This window comes from Aythya marila (genome assembly GCF_965140915.1).
Source record: "Aythya marila genome assembly, chromosome: 11".
Lineage (NCBI taxonomy): Eukaryota > Metazoa > Chordata > Aves > Anseriformes > Anatidae > Aythya > Aythya marila.
Genome location: NC_139052.1, coordinates 2,250,268 through 2,267,944, shown reverse-complemented (window position 1 = coordinate 2,267,944; position 17,677 = coordinate 2,250,268). Strand labels below are relative to the sequence as shown.

The following is a 17,677-nucleotide window of genomic DNA, read 5'->3' as shown; positions in this document are numbered from 1 at the left end:
AAGAGCTTGTACACCTGCACGTGCCACACTGGGGACCTTTTACAGCACCAAGTAAAATAAATAAATAAATAAATAAATAAAACATGCTCTGGGCTCGTGAATAAGGTGGGAAGTGTCAGGGACGGAGTAGCTGCCCACCTGCTGCTCTGCTGGGTTAGAGGAATGGCGGTGTCTGAGTTTTGAAGAGATGCTGTGTTTCAGGAACACGCAGTGACGATGCCGTGTACCTGGGTGATGGCATGTGCCTACGCCCCGTCTGGATGTGCCATTGCTTGTGGGTAAGTTCCCAGTTTCCTCAGCTGTTTACGCAGAGAGGCTTGGTTTGCAGTGCTCTCCTGGTGCCTTCGTGGATGCTGACAGTTAGAAGCTTGCATGTCGAGATCGTGGATGGGAGGATTACATTCAGTGCCTCTGATCCTAGTCCCATAATGGCTCATACATTTTATCACCACTGACTTCAGTGCAATAACATCTGTTGTATAAGCATGGTAAATAATCCTCTTTCAGCATTTATATCATGGGTTAGGAATTCTGCATGCATGCATGTTCTCTGCTCCAGTTTGGTTGTGTATATTGGATATATCTTCTAAGGGAGAGAGTTTTTAACCCTCTGCTTACTTTACTCTCTTTCTTCTAAAAGGTAGAGAAGAAGGTTAGTCTTTAAGGGTTACCAGCACATGAGTAGATCTTGCCAGGATAGAGTGGAGGGAAGTAACCCCATCCTTGATAATCTCCATTTTTTTTCTGAGGGCTCAGGTTTGAAAAAAATGAGTTTTTGCAGGGGAGAAAACAAAGAGATTAGGAGTTGGCAAAAGATCTCTTAAAAATGGACTGGGTGGATCAGACAGACAAAACAAGCTTGGGGCAAGAGAAGGAAACAAAGGGAGACTTTACTGTGCAGTCTGCAAATGTGGAAAGAAGACACAGACTCCGTAAATGTGTGCAGAGGAGGAGTCTGGAAATTGTATGTTTTTCCTGTAACTCGAAAAGGGGCAAGAAATCTCTTGTAAGAGAGACAGGGAGTGCATATATTCATTGCACTACCTAGTTTTCTATTTCTGTTATACTGTTGATTAATGCTGTGCTCTTAATACAGGGCACAAAAACAGCAGCTGGCGGAGTGCCAGGAATGTGGGACCAGGGCATGGCCGATCTACCACAGCTTTAGAAAGGGTCAGGGTGGGCACATCTGGCCAGGGAGACACATCTTGGCTAGTGTAACTGTCCAGGAGGGACACACCAGCTACAGAGGACTATTTCTGTTGCCTTTTTCCAAAACTTTTCTAAAAGACCTGTCTTCACATCCGCTGTTTGCTATACTATATCTTCCACAGGAGGTAAGGTATATAAATAACGGTGTTTTGAATATGAACACTCACAATGACAGATGTCAGCAGAAAAAGGGCAGTTTGTGTTCAAAAAATTAACCCTGAGGTGACAATGTCACCGTCCAGTTTATACTTTCGTGAGATTTCATTCAGTGCCATTTATAAACCAGATGAGGGTAAAAAATGCTGAGCCTCAGCTGTTCAAGTGCTGTAACGTAGCCAGCCTGGTGAGGCAGCTGGGGCTTCCCTGTGTGTGGAGATCCTGGACAGCACAATACAGGGAAGCCGGTACTTGTGAGAATTTGGCAGCGCAGCACTGACAGGTGGTTTCCTTCTTATCACCACTCGCCTTTTGTCGTTGCGGTTTTAACCAGTTCTCTCTCTGTTATTGCTATTATTACCCTTTAGTGGCCTGGACAACAAGTGTTCTGTGTACCCTCTGACATTTGACAAAAATGAAAATATGGCTGCAAAGAAGAAATCAGTTGCAATGCATACAAACTACCTGTCTGCCTGCAGCTTCACTAACTCAGACATGCAGGTAAATGCATCCCCTCCCCGCTGCTCGCTGTCCCGCAAAGCCTAACACGAGCTGCACTCGTATCAATGCAGGCAGTCTTCCTTGCTTCAGGGGCATTTCAGCACTCAGGACCGGGTCCTGCCTCATGCAGGGGCTGCTGGAAAACTCTTGCTGGGGCAATGAACATGCTGCAAAAGCTTCTGCAAGGAAATGCCTGCAACAGCCCATGTCCAGGCTGTCATGCTTGCGCCCCGCAAAGACCTGTCCCTTTTGTAGAGGGAGCTTGCTGGTACCCTGGATGTTCTCTGCTCACTGGGTCTGTGCTGGCTTGTGCTTTTAGGAGCTCCAACTAATATAAATTGTTTTGTTTTGTTTTGTTTTTTAATACAGTCTGGGTAGGACTAGGTTGGGTGTGTGCTACGTCAGCTGCTGGAGTGTGTGTTGTTTACCTGCTTTGTGATGGATATCTAGCCAGTTTTACTTTAATTCTTAGCATTTTTATTCCCACCAAGTGACATATTTGAACTTGAGGATGGCCCCACAGGGTGAGCCTTTTCCATACATGCCACAGTGTGTTCTCTCAAGGGAGAGGAGTGGTGCTAACCCTGTCTCACAGCTTTGGGGCTGGAGCACAGAGGGCCAGTGATTTCTTAAGGTCACAGTGGGAGCTGATGGCAAAGCCATGAACAAAATGCAGATCATCTGAGGCCAGGCCAGTCTTCCTCTGTAGTGAGTATCTCATCCATTTCTCTAGGAATATGAAAGATGATGAGAGGAGCCAGGATAATCCACTTGTCCTCTCTGCTTTTCAAATTTAATTGAAGTGTAGCACAGTGCAGCTCTGCAGCAACATAAATGGCAGAAGGGAGCATTTTCATTGCACTCTGTGTCAGCAGAGCTGCTGGAAAGGGAATACCTCATTCCCTTCTTTCAGGTATTTGGAGCTCTTCTGGAGCAAATACCAGCTCTGATTGCTTCTATTTCAAGACATGAGATGCCCCCAAGTATGTTGTTATTTGCCATTCTGTGGTTTCTCTAATGACTCTGAGGTGCTAATTCAAGTCTATTGCCATGGAAACAAGCGATGGACGTACCCAGGCTCAGGCGTGCTGAGCCCTGACCTTACTGTGCAGGAGCCTTGCATAATTAGAGCAGAGCCTAAATTAAGTGGAATGGTTTTGTTGAGATACAAAACCAGTATTCCATTTTCTTGTCCATACCTACATGCATCATGATGTAAATCCTATAAAAGGAAAAAACAGTTATGTATTTTTTGTAGTAAAAATAGAAGGCAAAGTTGGGTCCTTTTTTCTCCGTATCAAGTACAGCAAACTACATTGCTATTGAACGTAGTGTGTTACTGTTAGATACTACCACAGGGGATTAAGATGCTTTATGTTCATACCTTATATTCATACTATATATTCAGAGACTTTTCTGAAGACTTTGAAAGGAAATTTTCTTGTGATTGATAGGCTTATGTTTTTAAGTGATCATTTATAGCACTATGTATCATTATTTAAACAAATGCAAGCAAGTAGGTTGGTTAAGCTTCTGTTACAACACTGTTATGTAGGGCAACCTATGGAATCCCAGCTCTCTTTTCTTTTCTCCTTTAAGATAATGGCATAAGAATTAAAATTATTCTGTAACTCTGAGGGTGCGCTGTGCAGCAGGCACGCTGCAGGGGCTTTCCCAGCCCTGCCCAGTGTGTGCTGAGCAGCTCTGCTCTCCTGGCTGCATCACCTGTCCTGGAGCAGCTTTAGGGCACGGCAGAAACCTCCCCAAGCCCAGAGCCCCCACGACACCCAGCACCCAGTGCTAGTGCTGCAGGTGCTGCTGCTCTGCTTTGGCTGCCCTCTTGAGCTAAAGCTCAGTTTTCCCAATGAATGGCATAAAAAGAGTTTAGGACCTGGTGTGTCTGGGGGCATCCAGTGAGAGAGGGGATTTGGGGCTATTTGGTCATTGATTAAAGCCAATCTCAGGCTGCACAGGTGCTGAAAGACGGGGTTCCCATCAGTGTTCCTCGCCATGTCTCCATCCCAGTCCAAGGCGAGCACTGAGCTGCCAGGCTGGGCAACCTGCAGAAGTTATCCGTGGCCCCACAATGTCTTGCCAGGGAGAGCCCCCACCCCCCCTCAGTTACACGGAGAGCCTGAGGAGCCTCGCTTCCTAAATTAGGTATCCACAGCTCTGCAGTGCGATTACACTCCCCACATGACGATGCTCCATGTGTATTAATAGCAGCAGCTAATTGGGATCTCAAGTGTTGTGCATGGGGCCGGCAGCCGTACTCCCGGTGTGGCAGAGCTGAGAAGCAGGACGTGGCCCATGGAGGCGACAGAGGTGAGAGCAGGCCCTCACTGCTGCTCCTAGCCCTGGTACCTGCGCTTGTGGTGAGCCGGGGCCGTGTCCCCACTGTCCCCTGCCATTTGCAAGCACCACCTCTTGGTTTTGGGTGAGGATTCCTGTCCAGTGCTGCCAGACCCCCTCATGGGGCCAGAGTCTAAAAGCAAAGGTTTTTAATTCCCTTATGTGTTTGTTGGTTTGTTCTATAGCTAGCTATACCCTGAACTTGAGCCCATTACATTTTGCTGTAAGCATTAGCTGGAGCCCCGGGCTGTCAACAGACCTTTCCCTTACACCTTTAGCTGCTCCTGTTCCCTTCGCCTTTCTTCCATACTATTACAAGAGCAAATCCTCAGGGCTGGAAGGCTTCATTTCCTCATCCGCAGTACTTTCACTCCTCTATTCAAGTACAAATAGAATAGAGAAACTCATTGATACAGGCTCAAAAGCAGATCAGAAAGAAAATTCAGGACCTTCTTCAGCTATTATTATCTCAGAATATTCATGTGTTCTGTGGCAGGGTTCAGAACGGGCTGTTCTGCAGCTGTGCAGACCTCTGTTTCTGCGAGGAGTTTTTTGGAGCATCTGTCAAGCACGATCAGTGTTCATCTTTTATGCAACTCTGAGAATGGTTTCATGATTTTGTGATCGCTTTCTTCTTGAAGAGTATTTTCTTTTTAATTTCCAACCACCCACTGGCATTCCCCTACATTTCCCCACTGAACATGGGAATAATCTGTGCCGAAGACTTTGTATGGTTACAGAAACAGAATATCCTGCGTTGTTCTCTGGTCACCCTTGTCTCTCCCACGCCTGTGTACAGGGACCCATTCAACCTAGAAAATTTGTGATTGCATAACAGCTTTGGGTGCCAAGGGGAAATTCTGAACAATTGAACATCGTCGGGATTTAGCCACAATCACAAGCACCCATCACATGTGCTTCCTACAAATGCTGTGGCAGATGAGAGAAGCTACGAGATATGTTTGGTCAGTATATGTTCAAGTCATTTTCCACATAAGTGGTTTTGGAAAAGTGAGACGTGATGAACTTGTCAAAAAACTGTCTAGACAGGCTCACTGCCCTTTCAAAAAATCCATGTCTTAAACCCAACTCATTGGGCTTAACCTGGCTATTTGAAGCAGGGAAAAAACAAAACAAAACAAAACAAACCCATAAGGAGTTAAACAAGTATTACAGGTATACTAAAACAGGTGTACTTAACTCCAACAGTTCTTTGCACAGTTTGAATTCCAGCAGCCTAAATGTGGATAGGGTGAAATACAGGAGCAGACAGGAATACCAGTCACGTTCTACCTCCTTTTTGGAGGATTTGGAAATACCAGCAGAGCCCTGGTGGCATCCATTTTTAAACCCTTCTGCACCAAACTGACCATTACTGCAACACTGTGTAGGTATAGCTGTGTCTATGTGCCTTTCCTCTCCACTCTCACTTCTTTGCTTAAAAAATAGAAACCACAAACTCTGCTTAGAATGGCATTGCTTTTATGACTTTGATTTATTGTATAATATCCCATGAAATTAAAGCTGTCCTTGGTGTATGTATAGGATGACAGTGGTTTCATTGTAATCATCTCTGTGACCATCTGCTGATTTTTGTGTTGTGACTTTTCTTGCCATGTCCCATAGATTTTAACAGCAAGTGGAGATGGGACTTGTGCTCTATGGGATGTTGAGAGCGGGCAGCTTCTGCAGAGTTTCCATGGTCACGGAGCTGACGTCCTGTGCCTGGACCTGGCCCCTTCTGAAACTGGAAATACATTTGTCTCAGGGGTAAGCAGAAACTTTCTATCATAATTTAAAATTAAGGAAAATGGGAGGGAAAAAGCAGCAAAGCAGGAGGCTCAGGATCTTACTGAGGAAGTGTTGGAATATGTAGTGGGAGCCCCAGTGCAACCATCTCACTGCAAGCACATTTCCCAAGCTGGAGCAAATTAAACCTCTGTCTGTGGGGTCAAACCCACCCCGCCAGTTTGACTGCAGTTCTGCTTACTTCGCAGATTCCACCCCACACCAAAGCAACCCAGCCCGAGATCAAAACACCTCTCCCGGGAAGGGAAGGGCTTGGGGTTAGAGCCCGAGCTCCTAGTGTGGGCGGAGGTGGGAGCCCCGGTGGGTGGGAGCCTGGCACAGCAGACAGCCTCCTGCCTCTGGCTCCTTCGTGGTGCCCAGCCCTCTGGAGCCGGGCAGGGAGTGCCGGGGCACTGGAGCGGGGCGGTGAATAACGTGCATGCCACTGCCTTGCTCAGCCGCTCCCCACAAACCAGGGGGTAGCTTGGGCGCTGGCTAGACCCTCGAACAAGTTGGTGCAAAGAGATGAGGTGTGGCCACATCTTCAGCTGTTGCTGAGTCCCCCGTGCTTTCCAGCGGTGCCAGGGGCTTTTTTTTTCTCTGTCAGTCAAATGCTGCTTGCTCCCCACCGTGCCCCAGAAGAACACACAAACCTCACCAGGGCCACAGGAGTGGTTCTGGGAAAGTACCAGAATCTGGGACTTTGTGCACATCTTCCAAATCTTGTCCTGCTGCTGAGGTACTGCTGTCCCCAGGCAGCCAAGCCATGGTCACACGGTAGGGCGGGCAAGGCCCAAAAATAAGCTGGTAGGGTCTCAGCTCCTGTTCAAGGCGGTGCTGGTCGTTTCCATATCAGAAGTCAAGTTTGCAGGTAAGATCTGTTAGGAGCTGGGAGATGAACTCTTACCAGAGGCAGGTTGCTACCAGTAACTTTGCTGAAGGTACCTGGTTTCTAAGCCCTGTGCTTGCTGCTGGAAATGGCCCTTGTGCCAGAGGGGCACACCAGTTAGGGGATTCCACTTGTTGTGCTTGGAGTCACAGTCCTATCCCTACACAATAAACCTCGACCTCCTCAGTTATGGCTCTTTTTATCAAAGTTGGCTGGCCCATCAGGAGCAAAGCCTAGCATGTTGGCCCAGTTTGCTTGCTGCTAGCTAGCACAGCTGCTCTGAAGCGTGACTGAAAGCTAATTCCATCTGAGCACGTTTACTCCTCCCGGGCTTTCCTGCCACCGAGCTCACTTCCCAGAAAGGACAGATTGATTCTCCCTGGGAACAGCTCAGCTTATTATAGGGCAAAGAATCGCAAGCAGCCATGGTACTGCTAAGAGAACATGTCATACTTGTGTTAGTGTAGCAGCTTGGGCATGTCTGTGTTTACAGTGTCTCAGTTAACTCATCAAATGCAAAACACCACTTCAGTGAAGGTCTCTCTTCTCCTGAGTCACTGCAGGTACAGCCAAAGCAGTGCAGCCTGGCGGTACCGTGTCATGGAGAGACTCCTTGTGTACTATGCAGTCCAGTAATCTTGAGCTGAAATAAGCAGTGCTAATGCAACAGCATTTGGATTGGGAGCTGCTGCATTTAACTACTTAAAAATCACAGCCTGCTTTGTAAATCTAGCTGAACACAGGGCTGAGTCCCAGGCTCTTGTTCTCAGAACCCTTGGAGCGCTGCTGCCTGGGGAGAGTTGGAGAGCACTCGGGGGGCATCTCTCCACAGGTGGTTGCTGGTTCATCCTTCAAACCTTCAAAAGGAGTCAAAGCACCAGCTTGTCGGATTGGTCTTGTCCCCAAACACACAGAGAGGTCAGCAAGAATGGTGCACATGGAAGCAATGTGAAGGGCTGGGCTTGGGCTGTGGCTGGGCTTCAGGGGGAAATGTGCTGAATCCAAAATTTTCTCTCTGCTGTGTGGTTTCCCCTACACAGAAACCACAAGCTGGTACTAAGGAACATTGCTTCTTTTAAATAATGACATCATTAGTAAAAATCTGGGATTTCATTTCATGAGACAGTTTCAAACAAAAAGAGAGACTTGAATCGTGAAGCGACTGTTTAATTTAACTAGCAATTATATTTGCTTAAAAATAAACAATGTGTGGAACGGTTTGATGAGCAGCATGCACTAGCACAGCAGGAGCAGCAGCTGCCTGGGCTGCGCTGTGCTTCCCACACGGCATGGTGGCAACAGGGACCTGCTCAGAGAGGCTGAGCCTTCCCCGGAGCTGAGCCTGCTTACTTACTGCCTTCCCCCTGGTAGGGTCATGTTTATTAAAATCTCACATCACTCTTAAAATAAAAGTCCGTGCTCTTTTTCCTGCTGCCACAGTTGTTACAGCAGCAAGACACTGCAGCTGAGAGCAGGACCAGCCTCATGGTCCTGCAGGCATGAGGTGGTCCCTGCACTGAGGACGTTGCAGGCTCAATGGGCTGAGCACGTCACTCAAAGCATTCAAGGTGCTGAGCTCCTCTCAGGAGGCCCTGAGAGTTGAATCGTCTTTTCAAAGCACAGCTTGGGCAGGTTAGAGCTTGACAGTGAGCTGAAGTGTGCTGCTTTCCTCATTCCAGCCCTGCCATTGAGCATGTGGGTGCTGAGCCATGGCAGGAGTTAACTCAGATGGGAGGATGGGCAAGAGACATTTATTTCAGTTTTGGTGTATGAAAAGCATTTAGCATAAAACATTTAATGCTGGTTGTTAATTTTTTATATCAGGCATGTAAAGTGGTAAGGGAGTGAATCAGTCATGCAGCTCCATGGCATGGGGGAACTGCAGACACGGGTACAGGGGCAGCATGAGCAGAGCAGGGCTGTGAGTGCCGGGCAGCACGGGCCTGCCTGCGCACCACCCCGCTCTGCCAGCACAGCGTCCCCCCTCCAGCTGCCCCTGCTGCACCCCGTGGCAGCACTGCCATGGCTGAGCCCTCCAACCTGCAGCTGCACCGGGTTCTGGTGTACCAGTATGGCAGGTCCTGGGGCTGCTTTGCTGGCTGATCCTCGTTGGAGCTGCAATGTTCAGAGCCCTGTGAATGTGCAGCAGGTACACAGGGGATGAATGCCATTGTTTGCTCTTATGTAGTAAATTCCTTTTGTCTCATTAGGGATGTGACAAGAAAGCCATGGTTTGGGATATGCGGTCTGGTCAGTGTATCCAGTCATTTGAAACCCATGATTCAGATATCAACAGCGTCAGGTCAGTATGTTTGTGGGAGAGGACACATTTGCGATGTTGAGCCGTGCACTGGTTCTATTTTTGAAGCTTGGCCTCATCCAAATAATAATGTAATGTATTCTGGTCTCTCTCTCTCTCTTTCTTTTTTTTTTTTTTTAAACTCATGCACAGATATTACCCAAGTGGAGATGCTTTTGCCTCTGGTTCAGACGATGCTACGGTATGTCAATTCAGCAACATAATTTAGGGAAGTTCTGTTACTTCCCAGGTAGTATTTTCCTAAAAGGAAAAATATTCTCAGAAGTCTCTAAGTGGCTAAACTGGGCCTTTGACACCAGTATTGAAAAAACAATAATGCTAATTATAATATATATTAAATACTGTACATGGTGCTATAGGAAAAATCTAGTAATGCTTTGTAGGTCACCTCTGCAAAGTTTTCTACATGAGGTACAAATACTCTATTTTCTGTGTTTTGAAGTTTCATGATCAAAATGAGTTGTCTTACTGGAAGAGATTTGGCTTCGTGTAGTTGTTGGTCACAGTATGGGAGGAACCAGATAAACCCTGTGCTTCTCAGCACAGTGCAAGGCACGAAGAGAGCCTGAGCACAGACGTGCACGTCCCAGGCAGCGGAGGTGCCGTGGGCTTCGTGTGGCTCTGGGCAGGTGCAGCCAGCCGGCCTCCGCAGCTCTGAGCGTCCTGAGAGCCCAGCGCCAGGTTGGCCCTGGATGTTCTTCTCCCTGACAGCCTGAGTCACTGTCGCTTTTCACTGCCATGAGTCACTGCATCCAGGTCATGCTCGATGATACAATAGCCCTTCCTGGATCTTCTGAGCAAGCTGCTAGCAGAGTACATACTGACTGTACGTATTGACAGGTAGTGTTGGTCAGTACGCTGCATGCAAGATGCCACTTACCTCCCGGTGCCCTCAGGCCCCCGCTGATGTGCGTGGCTGGGGTCTCACTGCAGCTGGTGGGTCGCCAGGGGGACGATGCTCTCTGCCTGTATCACAGCCCTGTAGGAGCTGAGCTGGCAGTGAGTGTAACTCAAGAGCAGACCTTCAGGAGGCGCCTGGCACCTTATTTCTCCGGCTTATTCAAACATACTGAGTTGTGTGAAGACCATGAACTTTTCTAAAGCACTGTGCCCTAGGAGCGTGTTTTGAGACTACTCCCAAACTGCCTCAGCTCAATAGAAACATTCCCTGTTTCTTTACTGGATGTGGAGACCCTCAAGCTGCTATTATAAATGTATACCTCTACTTCTGTGGCGAGTCTCTGCACATTTGGGTGTGGTACAGTGAGCATTTGAGATGCTGAGAGAGTGAAAAGGAGAAATTGTCCGTCATTAAATTCCAATGAGAGTGCTCTCTTTTTATGCCCTGTACCACAGGCTCTGGGCTCCCGTTTATTTTTGTTTTTTTTTTGTTTTTTTTTTTCTCTGTTAACTACTCCTGATGCCCCTGACCTGAGTAGGAGAATGGGAAATTCCACCCTTTGTAATTTTGGCAGAGGTTTTGGCAGTTTCCGTCTATGTCATTGTTTAAGTGGAGAGGCTGGGGTTTGCAGTGTTGGGCCTGGTACGCCGCTGGGTGCTTTGACCTGATGCGTCTGCTGAGGGATTTCGAGGAGCACGTAATTCTGACTGTCTGGAGGGAAGCCATAAAAGCATGCTCACACAGCAGTGCTGTCACCTGTGGTGACCCTGGCTCCCAATCGGGACAGTCTGATAGAATTAACCATCAGTGTGGAGCACTGGCAGGCTGGGCTGCACATACCTTGCAGCTTCCCACGGCCCTGCCAGTGAAACAGCCTCTCCTTTATGTGCAGACTTGCATATCAGCCCTTTTTCATGAGTAAAGTGTTAATATTAACAAATCCAGCTGCCCAGTGTTTGTTTAAGCTTAACATATTAAGGAAGGTTTTCAGTTCAGTTGGTTTCAAATTTTGATTTCAGGGCTAACAGGCTGCCATTCTGAATGGCAACGAAGTCCAGTCTGTCTATGCATTATTTCACGTTAATCAAGCCAAAGTATGCTGGCAATAGATAAAAACAGGAAGTCAAGATTGCAGAGGTGACGGGGGATTTTCCATAAGAAAGGAAAATGAAAGATCTGTAGGAAAGTATAGCATTTCACTTAAGTTATTTTCATGCATTTTTTCAGACACACAGAGCAGGCTGCTTGCTCTCCTTTCTTACAGCAAGGAGCAGTATTTGGGCTGCTCCCCCTGCCATGGGACTGCCGTGAGCACCGAGCTGTGTGGGCAGTGTTACCGAAGCTGTGTCTCCAAGGCTCCAGTTATGGCTGAACTGTTGTCCTTAGGAGCTGTGCCCCCATGCACAGGCAGTCAGTAAGCAGCAGGATACCCTAACACACAGGAAACCACAGTGGGGAACCGAGAGAGTAGGCTGAGAGCAGGAGAAATTTCAGTAGGTGTCCATGGTCCGAACACCACCACTTCTCCCTTTATAGCAGGAAAGAAAGAAGGCTTAGAGAAAAGGTTTGGAAAAGCAAGTTCTTCGCTCAGTTTATACAAAACTGCCTTGTGGTGTTGCCCGTTAACCTCCAGTCCCAGTTACAGTTACAGCAGGCAAAAGTCCCAGTTACAGCAGGCAAAAGTAACAAAAGGAAAGAAGCCAAGCAGCCATCTCCTGTGATGCCTGCTAGGCTGCAGGCAGTCCTTCCAACTCTCATTTTTTCAGTGAAAGCTAGCCATTGACTGCAGGCTTTACCGAGGCACATGTTGTTTTTGTTTTAATCCTAGTGTCGTTTATATGACCTTCGCGCAGACAGAGAAGTAGCAATTTATTCCAAAGAGAGCATCATTTTTGGAGCATCCAGTGTGGACTTCTCTCTCAGTGGTGAGACCTGAACTTCAAAGGTTATTGTGGTGTTGGGATTTGTGGCAGACCGTAAAATTTTGTCAGTTTAATTTGATAAAGCATTTCAAAACCAGCACTAGATACCAAAATAATTCTCTGTAAAATAAATAAATGAATTACTCTTTAAATTATCTAGCTGGCTATTGCTTCATTGTAGCAATGAAAAGCATTTTTCTGGCTATAATGAAGGCGCAGATATTTTGCTATTAACTACAGCTGGGCTAGAACTTCACAGTAATGATTAAAAACATTTCAAAGGAAACATGAAGTGTAACTCGGATATTAAGCGCGCTTACATAAATAGTTTATAAAAGGATAATAAATGATTAATAGACAGTAAAAGTACGTTAAGGATCACAAAGATGGAGCCATTCCCATATTTCCCTGCAGATGCAGAGACGTGAGCTTGGGTCTTCCCTCTGCTGCCTTCCACCCCTGCTCCTCCGGTCAGCCTGCGTGGGGACGAGCGGGTGGCGAGCTGCCCTCTGCCCAGGGCACAGGCACATGTCTCTCTCTGTGCATGTCACAGGCACCACAGCTTGTCCCACTGGGGACTGCAAATTAATTACCAAATTGTCTACTAATTGTTCAGCCATTTGTATTCAATTCCTTGAGTAAAGTCTAAGCAAAGTATTATTAGCCTTGATAAGCCGTTGAAGTGCTGTTCAGTCTGATGTGGTTTGGACTGATCCCCTGTCTCTAAAGTCCAAGCAGATTCTATGTAACTTAGCTCAACTTTAGCTATGTTTTCGACTAACTCATTTTATAAATAGTTCAGCGTTTAGTAAGGATAACTCAGCAGTGAAGCAGGTGTGCCTAACAGGAGCATAAGTCTGGGGGAAGCAGTGGCCAGGGCTCACTGTATGCAGAGGGCAGCTGTGTATGTCAGTACGGGAAAGCTGGCTTGCTGCTCACTGGGAGTTCAGTGTCCTGAAAAAATCCCTTGCTGGAGTAAAGACATTACCCACTTAAGAGTTTATTTTTGAATTCTCATTTTCTTTGTAGGTCGTCTGCTGTTTGCGGGTTATAACGATTACACCATCAATGTCTGGGATGTGCTGAAAGGGTCCCGTGTGTCTATTCTGTTTGGACATGAAAATCGTGTCAGCACCTTGCGGGTGTCTCCCGACGGGACGGCATTCTGCTCAGGGTCCTGGGACCACACTCTCCGAGTAAGCACTGGGAGCACCTGGCTTGGGTGCTTGCTGGTTTGTTTGCTTGTTTTTAAAAAAGAATCGGGGGGGAAGGGTTATTACAGGAAAATCGACTCTAGGAGGGACTAACTGATAATATAAAACCTGCAGTGTAAAACATGAACAGAAAATTCAAATTAAAAAATCCCCACAAAGGGCTAGAAGAACTGTTGAAGTTGAGGGAATTTTGAACTTGCTTGTTAAATGTCATTGCTGCTGATAATCTGTGCCATTAATCTGACTGCTTGACAAATTTTAATGAAGTATTTGAGGGAACAGTCAACAAATTGAATAAATGATTGTTCAATTTTCTTTCTGCAGATCTGGGCTTAACGTGAGATCCTGTATGCAGAACCAAATGAAGACCTGGACTATGAAAACATCATAAAAATACCCCCCTAATAATCAGATATTCACTACACTACGGAAGAGTGACACCGAACCCACAGATTAACACAGCTAGATAGAACATGTAATCTGCTTGAACACGTAGCAAACATCAACTTGTAGTAAAATGAAATGGTTTTAATTCTGTTTTGAATCTACTTTTATTAGAACTAGTTTAGCTAATTATTAAGGGACCTTTCTCTGAAGTCATCTGTATCATAGAAATGAGTATTTCAGTGCACATTATGTATTTATTTGCATGGTTTGAGTTCATTTTCAAAGCAAAAAAAAAAAAAAAAAAAAAAGATTCCTGATTTTATCAGGGTGTAGCATAAGACTTGGGAAGCATTCCATAGTAGTGCATTGAATTCTGGTGTTGAAAAGTGGGAAGAAAAGCAACTCTGACACTTTATGATGGCATGGATACTTTATGGACGACTGAACCTCTGAACCTCGGTAGTAAGTAGAGGCCCTACTGTGAAGTTGCTGGCTGTTGTCATAAAAATGTATTTTTTGTACAAAAAAAGAATCCTTTCAATCCCCGTTTTTTCCTACCGTCTTTTTAGGTAGAAATAAGTATTTCATCTCTGTTATCTGAATATAAAAAATCAAGATATATACAATATAATAAACTGCAAATATGAGGAATATAAACATGATTTACATAATCATGAGGTAATATTTAACCAGTAGTTTCTTAGAAATTTTTAATTGTATCACTTGGTGAGTGAATTTTCTTTTACTTAAAGGATGCTACATGCTAAGCACTGAGGGATACTACACGCTAAGCTCTAACCACCGTTATACTGATGGTCAAATCTTTTCCAAGTCAGTCATAGTCATTCTGTGATCACGATTCTCGCTTGCATTTTGAGCCATTCACACCGCTTTTGCAGGGTAACGTAGCCTTAAATGTGCTTTAAGGCAGTGTATTTCCATTTAAAGATCCTTTTGCAACATCAGAACAGTGTAAGTCCTAGCAAATGCAGGCCAAACCTTACAAGCCAACCTGTACAGTCCTTACTCTAACAGCTCTCATACTGAAGCGAGACAGTTCTGCAGTAGCTGGACTTGAGAATGAAAAACAGTAAGCTGTTGAAGACGTGCTGAGAGCCACAGTCCTGCCAGCATTTAATACTGGGCTCACCAGAGTGCAAGCCCATCAGGGAGCAGCTGGCAGGACTATCCCCATGCAGAGCTGATGCTGTAGAAGATTTATTCAGGTAAAGCTGAGACAGAGTTAATTATAGAACCATTTGAAAATTATATCTGCATTCCTACATTGAGAACGATTGAGACTGAAGCGTGTCACCTTTGCTTATACTGACGGGAGAGAAGTGCTGGAGTAATGCTGGGGGTTTGCACAGCCTGTCCTTCAAAATGCAAGTGATAAGATGCATCTCCGAAAAGATCAAAGATAGGATTTATATTTAGATTGAAACAAGATGAAACAAGCAATCACTGGAGTTGGCTGTTCACATAAGTTTGATGATAATATCCTCGTTCTATTCTAAAACAGGATTTAAAAATATATACATATTTATAAAGTTGTACCAGAAACAGTCTCCTCGTTCATAAAAACATCAGGTTCCATGAATCCATAACCAGTTAAATTAGAACACTGACATTTGTATCAGCCTTCAATCCCTAATGAAATTTCTGTTGGTTTTGCTTGGAAAAGTAAGCTCTGTTGCTTTGGAATATTTGTGGCAAGCTATCCCTGTAACAAACTGAATGCACTATGGAAACTGTAATGTTATATATAGATAGTTCACTGTGCAATATCGAGTCAATACACTGTACACATTTGGTCAAAAGATGAATATTAATGTTTAGATAGTATTTATTGGTAAGATACTTGTTCCAAACATACTACATTGTGTTGATACTTATGAATGGCCTAAATACAATAAATTGTATTTTACATACTGAGAACACACATGTTGTCATTTTTACATCAGTCAGGTACTTGCAATGGTAGCGGTTGTTTTCTGTTTCTTTGGCATTTACTTTTTGCAGCATACAGCTTCTTAGGTCATTTGTTCTGCAAAAATCTAGAGTGAAATCCAGATCTACCAGACAAGTGCTTTTGGAATACCTTCTAGTAATACCCACCACAACAACTGCGAGAGCAGCCCTTGAAAATACTTGAGCCTCCGTCTGAGCTCCTTCTGTATTCAGCAGGCCAGAATTCAGGTTGTGTTTTCCTTCTCAGAAGGTTCATAGCTAACATGTGATGTTTTCTTTCCAGAAATGACCGTACCCAGGAATGTACTGGAAAATGCAAAGTATGTGCTTTGCGAGAGCACGGGATTGTCCTCACGTTACAGCGCGACGCCAGTGAGAGCAGGGCACTGAAATGCTGTCGAGGGCCCAGGCTGTCGCTGTTTGGGTAAATCCTGTTCGCAGCTCATGTTGAGGTACAGCAGTTCAGCTTTCTGCCTTGTCAGTAGAGGAGAATTGTGCTGGGATCAGCTGTCCTCCTTGCTTTAAAGGTTTTGTGGTCAGCACGAGGGCTGTTGGTGGAAGTGCTCAGTTCAGACACTGGCAAAAGCGGCACCTTAATTTAGGCACATTGTTTCATTTCCTTTCCTTTCCTCTGAGGAGCTGGAGAAAATGCTGAGCCAGCTTACTCCAAATGACATCAGTTTCCAAACTGTCACCAGTTTCGGTGAGGATGAGACTGACGCTGGATTTTGTACTTGTGTCCTTGCAGGGAGAAATCCCATGGGCATGACTTCAGCACCACTACCTGTGGTCTCCTAAGCAGGGCTGCAAGGACTCAGCACCTTTTTGTTGGTGAAAGCTGTGAACCAGGACAGGCCTGAACTTCCCGTCAGATAAAGGAAGACAGCGAAACAGGGCACTAAAATATCCAAAGTGTCTCTGACTTGCTAAGGTCGGCCAGGGAGGCTTCAGAAAAGCCTTTTCCTTTTGGAAAAGCGAAGTAGCACCATCACAGCGCAGAACCCCAGCACCGGCCCTACCTTTCCGATGATCTCAGCCCGAGCCAGGAGGTAAAGGCGAAGCAGTCCTGAAAAGCTATGCCAGCTGGCCATAGCCAAGGGAAAAGTATGGTGTGCGAGGGAAGCTGCAGGTCAGGCAGAGGCACTGTCAGACAGCTCCATCCTGCTGAACAAAAATGTCGTATAAACAGGAAGGGTGGAAGAGGATATTGCTAGAGAAATAGCAACCTCTCCCTCTTGCTCTCCTGCCGTGAGGAATGCAATAGGAAATTCCTGCTCCAGGATTAACAATTGTAAGGAAAACTCTAGTTAAAAAGCATGTGTGTAAGGCACTGGTGAAAAGTTACATGATTATTCCAGCTACTGCTCTAGCACATAGACACAGACTAGATTTTTCCAGCTAAAAACGCCAAATATGGGGATGTAAAACTACGAGTTTGCTTTAGGAACGACTCTAAGAGAGCAGGCCAATTCTTGATAGTGATCTGAGAAATTGCAACAGGATTGATTCCAACCATCTGTTTTTAGATTTGCTAACTGGGCTTATCAGGGATTGCTGTATGAAAGCGTAAAACCAAGACAGCTGTAATTCAAGGTAGGTGAAGGTGAGCGATCCCGTGCTGGTGCGCTGGGCACCTGGAGCACACTGTGCGCCACGAGGGTGACCCAGGCTGCTGCAGGACGAGGGCACGAGCCAGGCCCGGGCAGCTGCAGCAGCACCTGCAGGAGCTGTGCTGCGGGAGGCACAAGCAGGGTGCGTGTGGCTGTGCTCGTACCTGCTCCGGGCCCTGCTGTAAATCTCGGGGCCGGGGCTATGAGCTTGGATCATCTGCCAGGCAGCGAGCAGCACTCACGGCTCGGCGGGTGCCGCGGGGATGCGCAGGGGGGCTCCGGCAGCCCAGGTCCCGGTGCCGCACAGCCACCAGCACTGCGGGCCCTGCCCTCAGCAGCAGCGCCGGGCCCGGCCTTCGGGATCCCAACCCCCAGCGCCCCCCGTGTCTGCCCAAACCCAACCGCCGGGCCCCAAAACCGCCCGTCCCGCAGCGCCCGCACCCCGCGGCTCCCC

General features: G+C 46.4%; 1 protein-coding gene and 1 long non-coding RNA gene across 3 annotated transcripts in view; one reads left to right on the top strand and one right to left on the bottom strand.

Moving 5' to 3' along the window:
- Positions 1 to 13,974, top strand: part of GNB5 (G protein subunit beta 5) — a 20,646-nt gene extending 6,672 nt beyond the window's left edge. For both annotated transcript variants that reach the window (XM_082769361.1, XM_082769360.1), the window contains 8 exons: positions 202 to 278; positions 1,737 to 1,869; positions 5,848 to 5,991; positions 9,109 to 9,200; positions 9,351 to 9,399; positions 11,948 to 12,044; positions 13,071 to 13,237; positions 13,580 to 13,974. In XM_082769361.1, the coding sequence (XP_082625487.1) occupies positions 202 to 278; positions 1,737 to 1,869; positions 5,848 to 5,991; positions 9,109 to 9,200; positions 9,351 to 9,399; positions 11,948 to 12,044; positions 13,071 to 13,237; positions 13,580 to 13,591 (771 nt within the window). In that variant the 3' untranslated portion in view covers positions 13,592 to 13,974. The remainder of the gene's footprint in view (positions 1 to 201; positions 279 to 1,736; positions 1,870 to 5,847; positions 5,992 to 9,108; positions 9,201 to 9,350; positions 9,400 to 11,947; positions 12,045 to 13,070; positions 13,238 to 13,579) is intronic.
- Positions 13,915 to 17,677, bottom strand: LOC309882351. Its single transcript, XR_014318275.1, has 2 exons — positions 17,388 to 17,677; positions 13,915 to 16,774 (listed from the first exon to the last, which is right to left on the bottom strand). It is a non-coding gene; the product is annotated as an uncharacterized lncRNA (long non-coding RNA).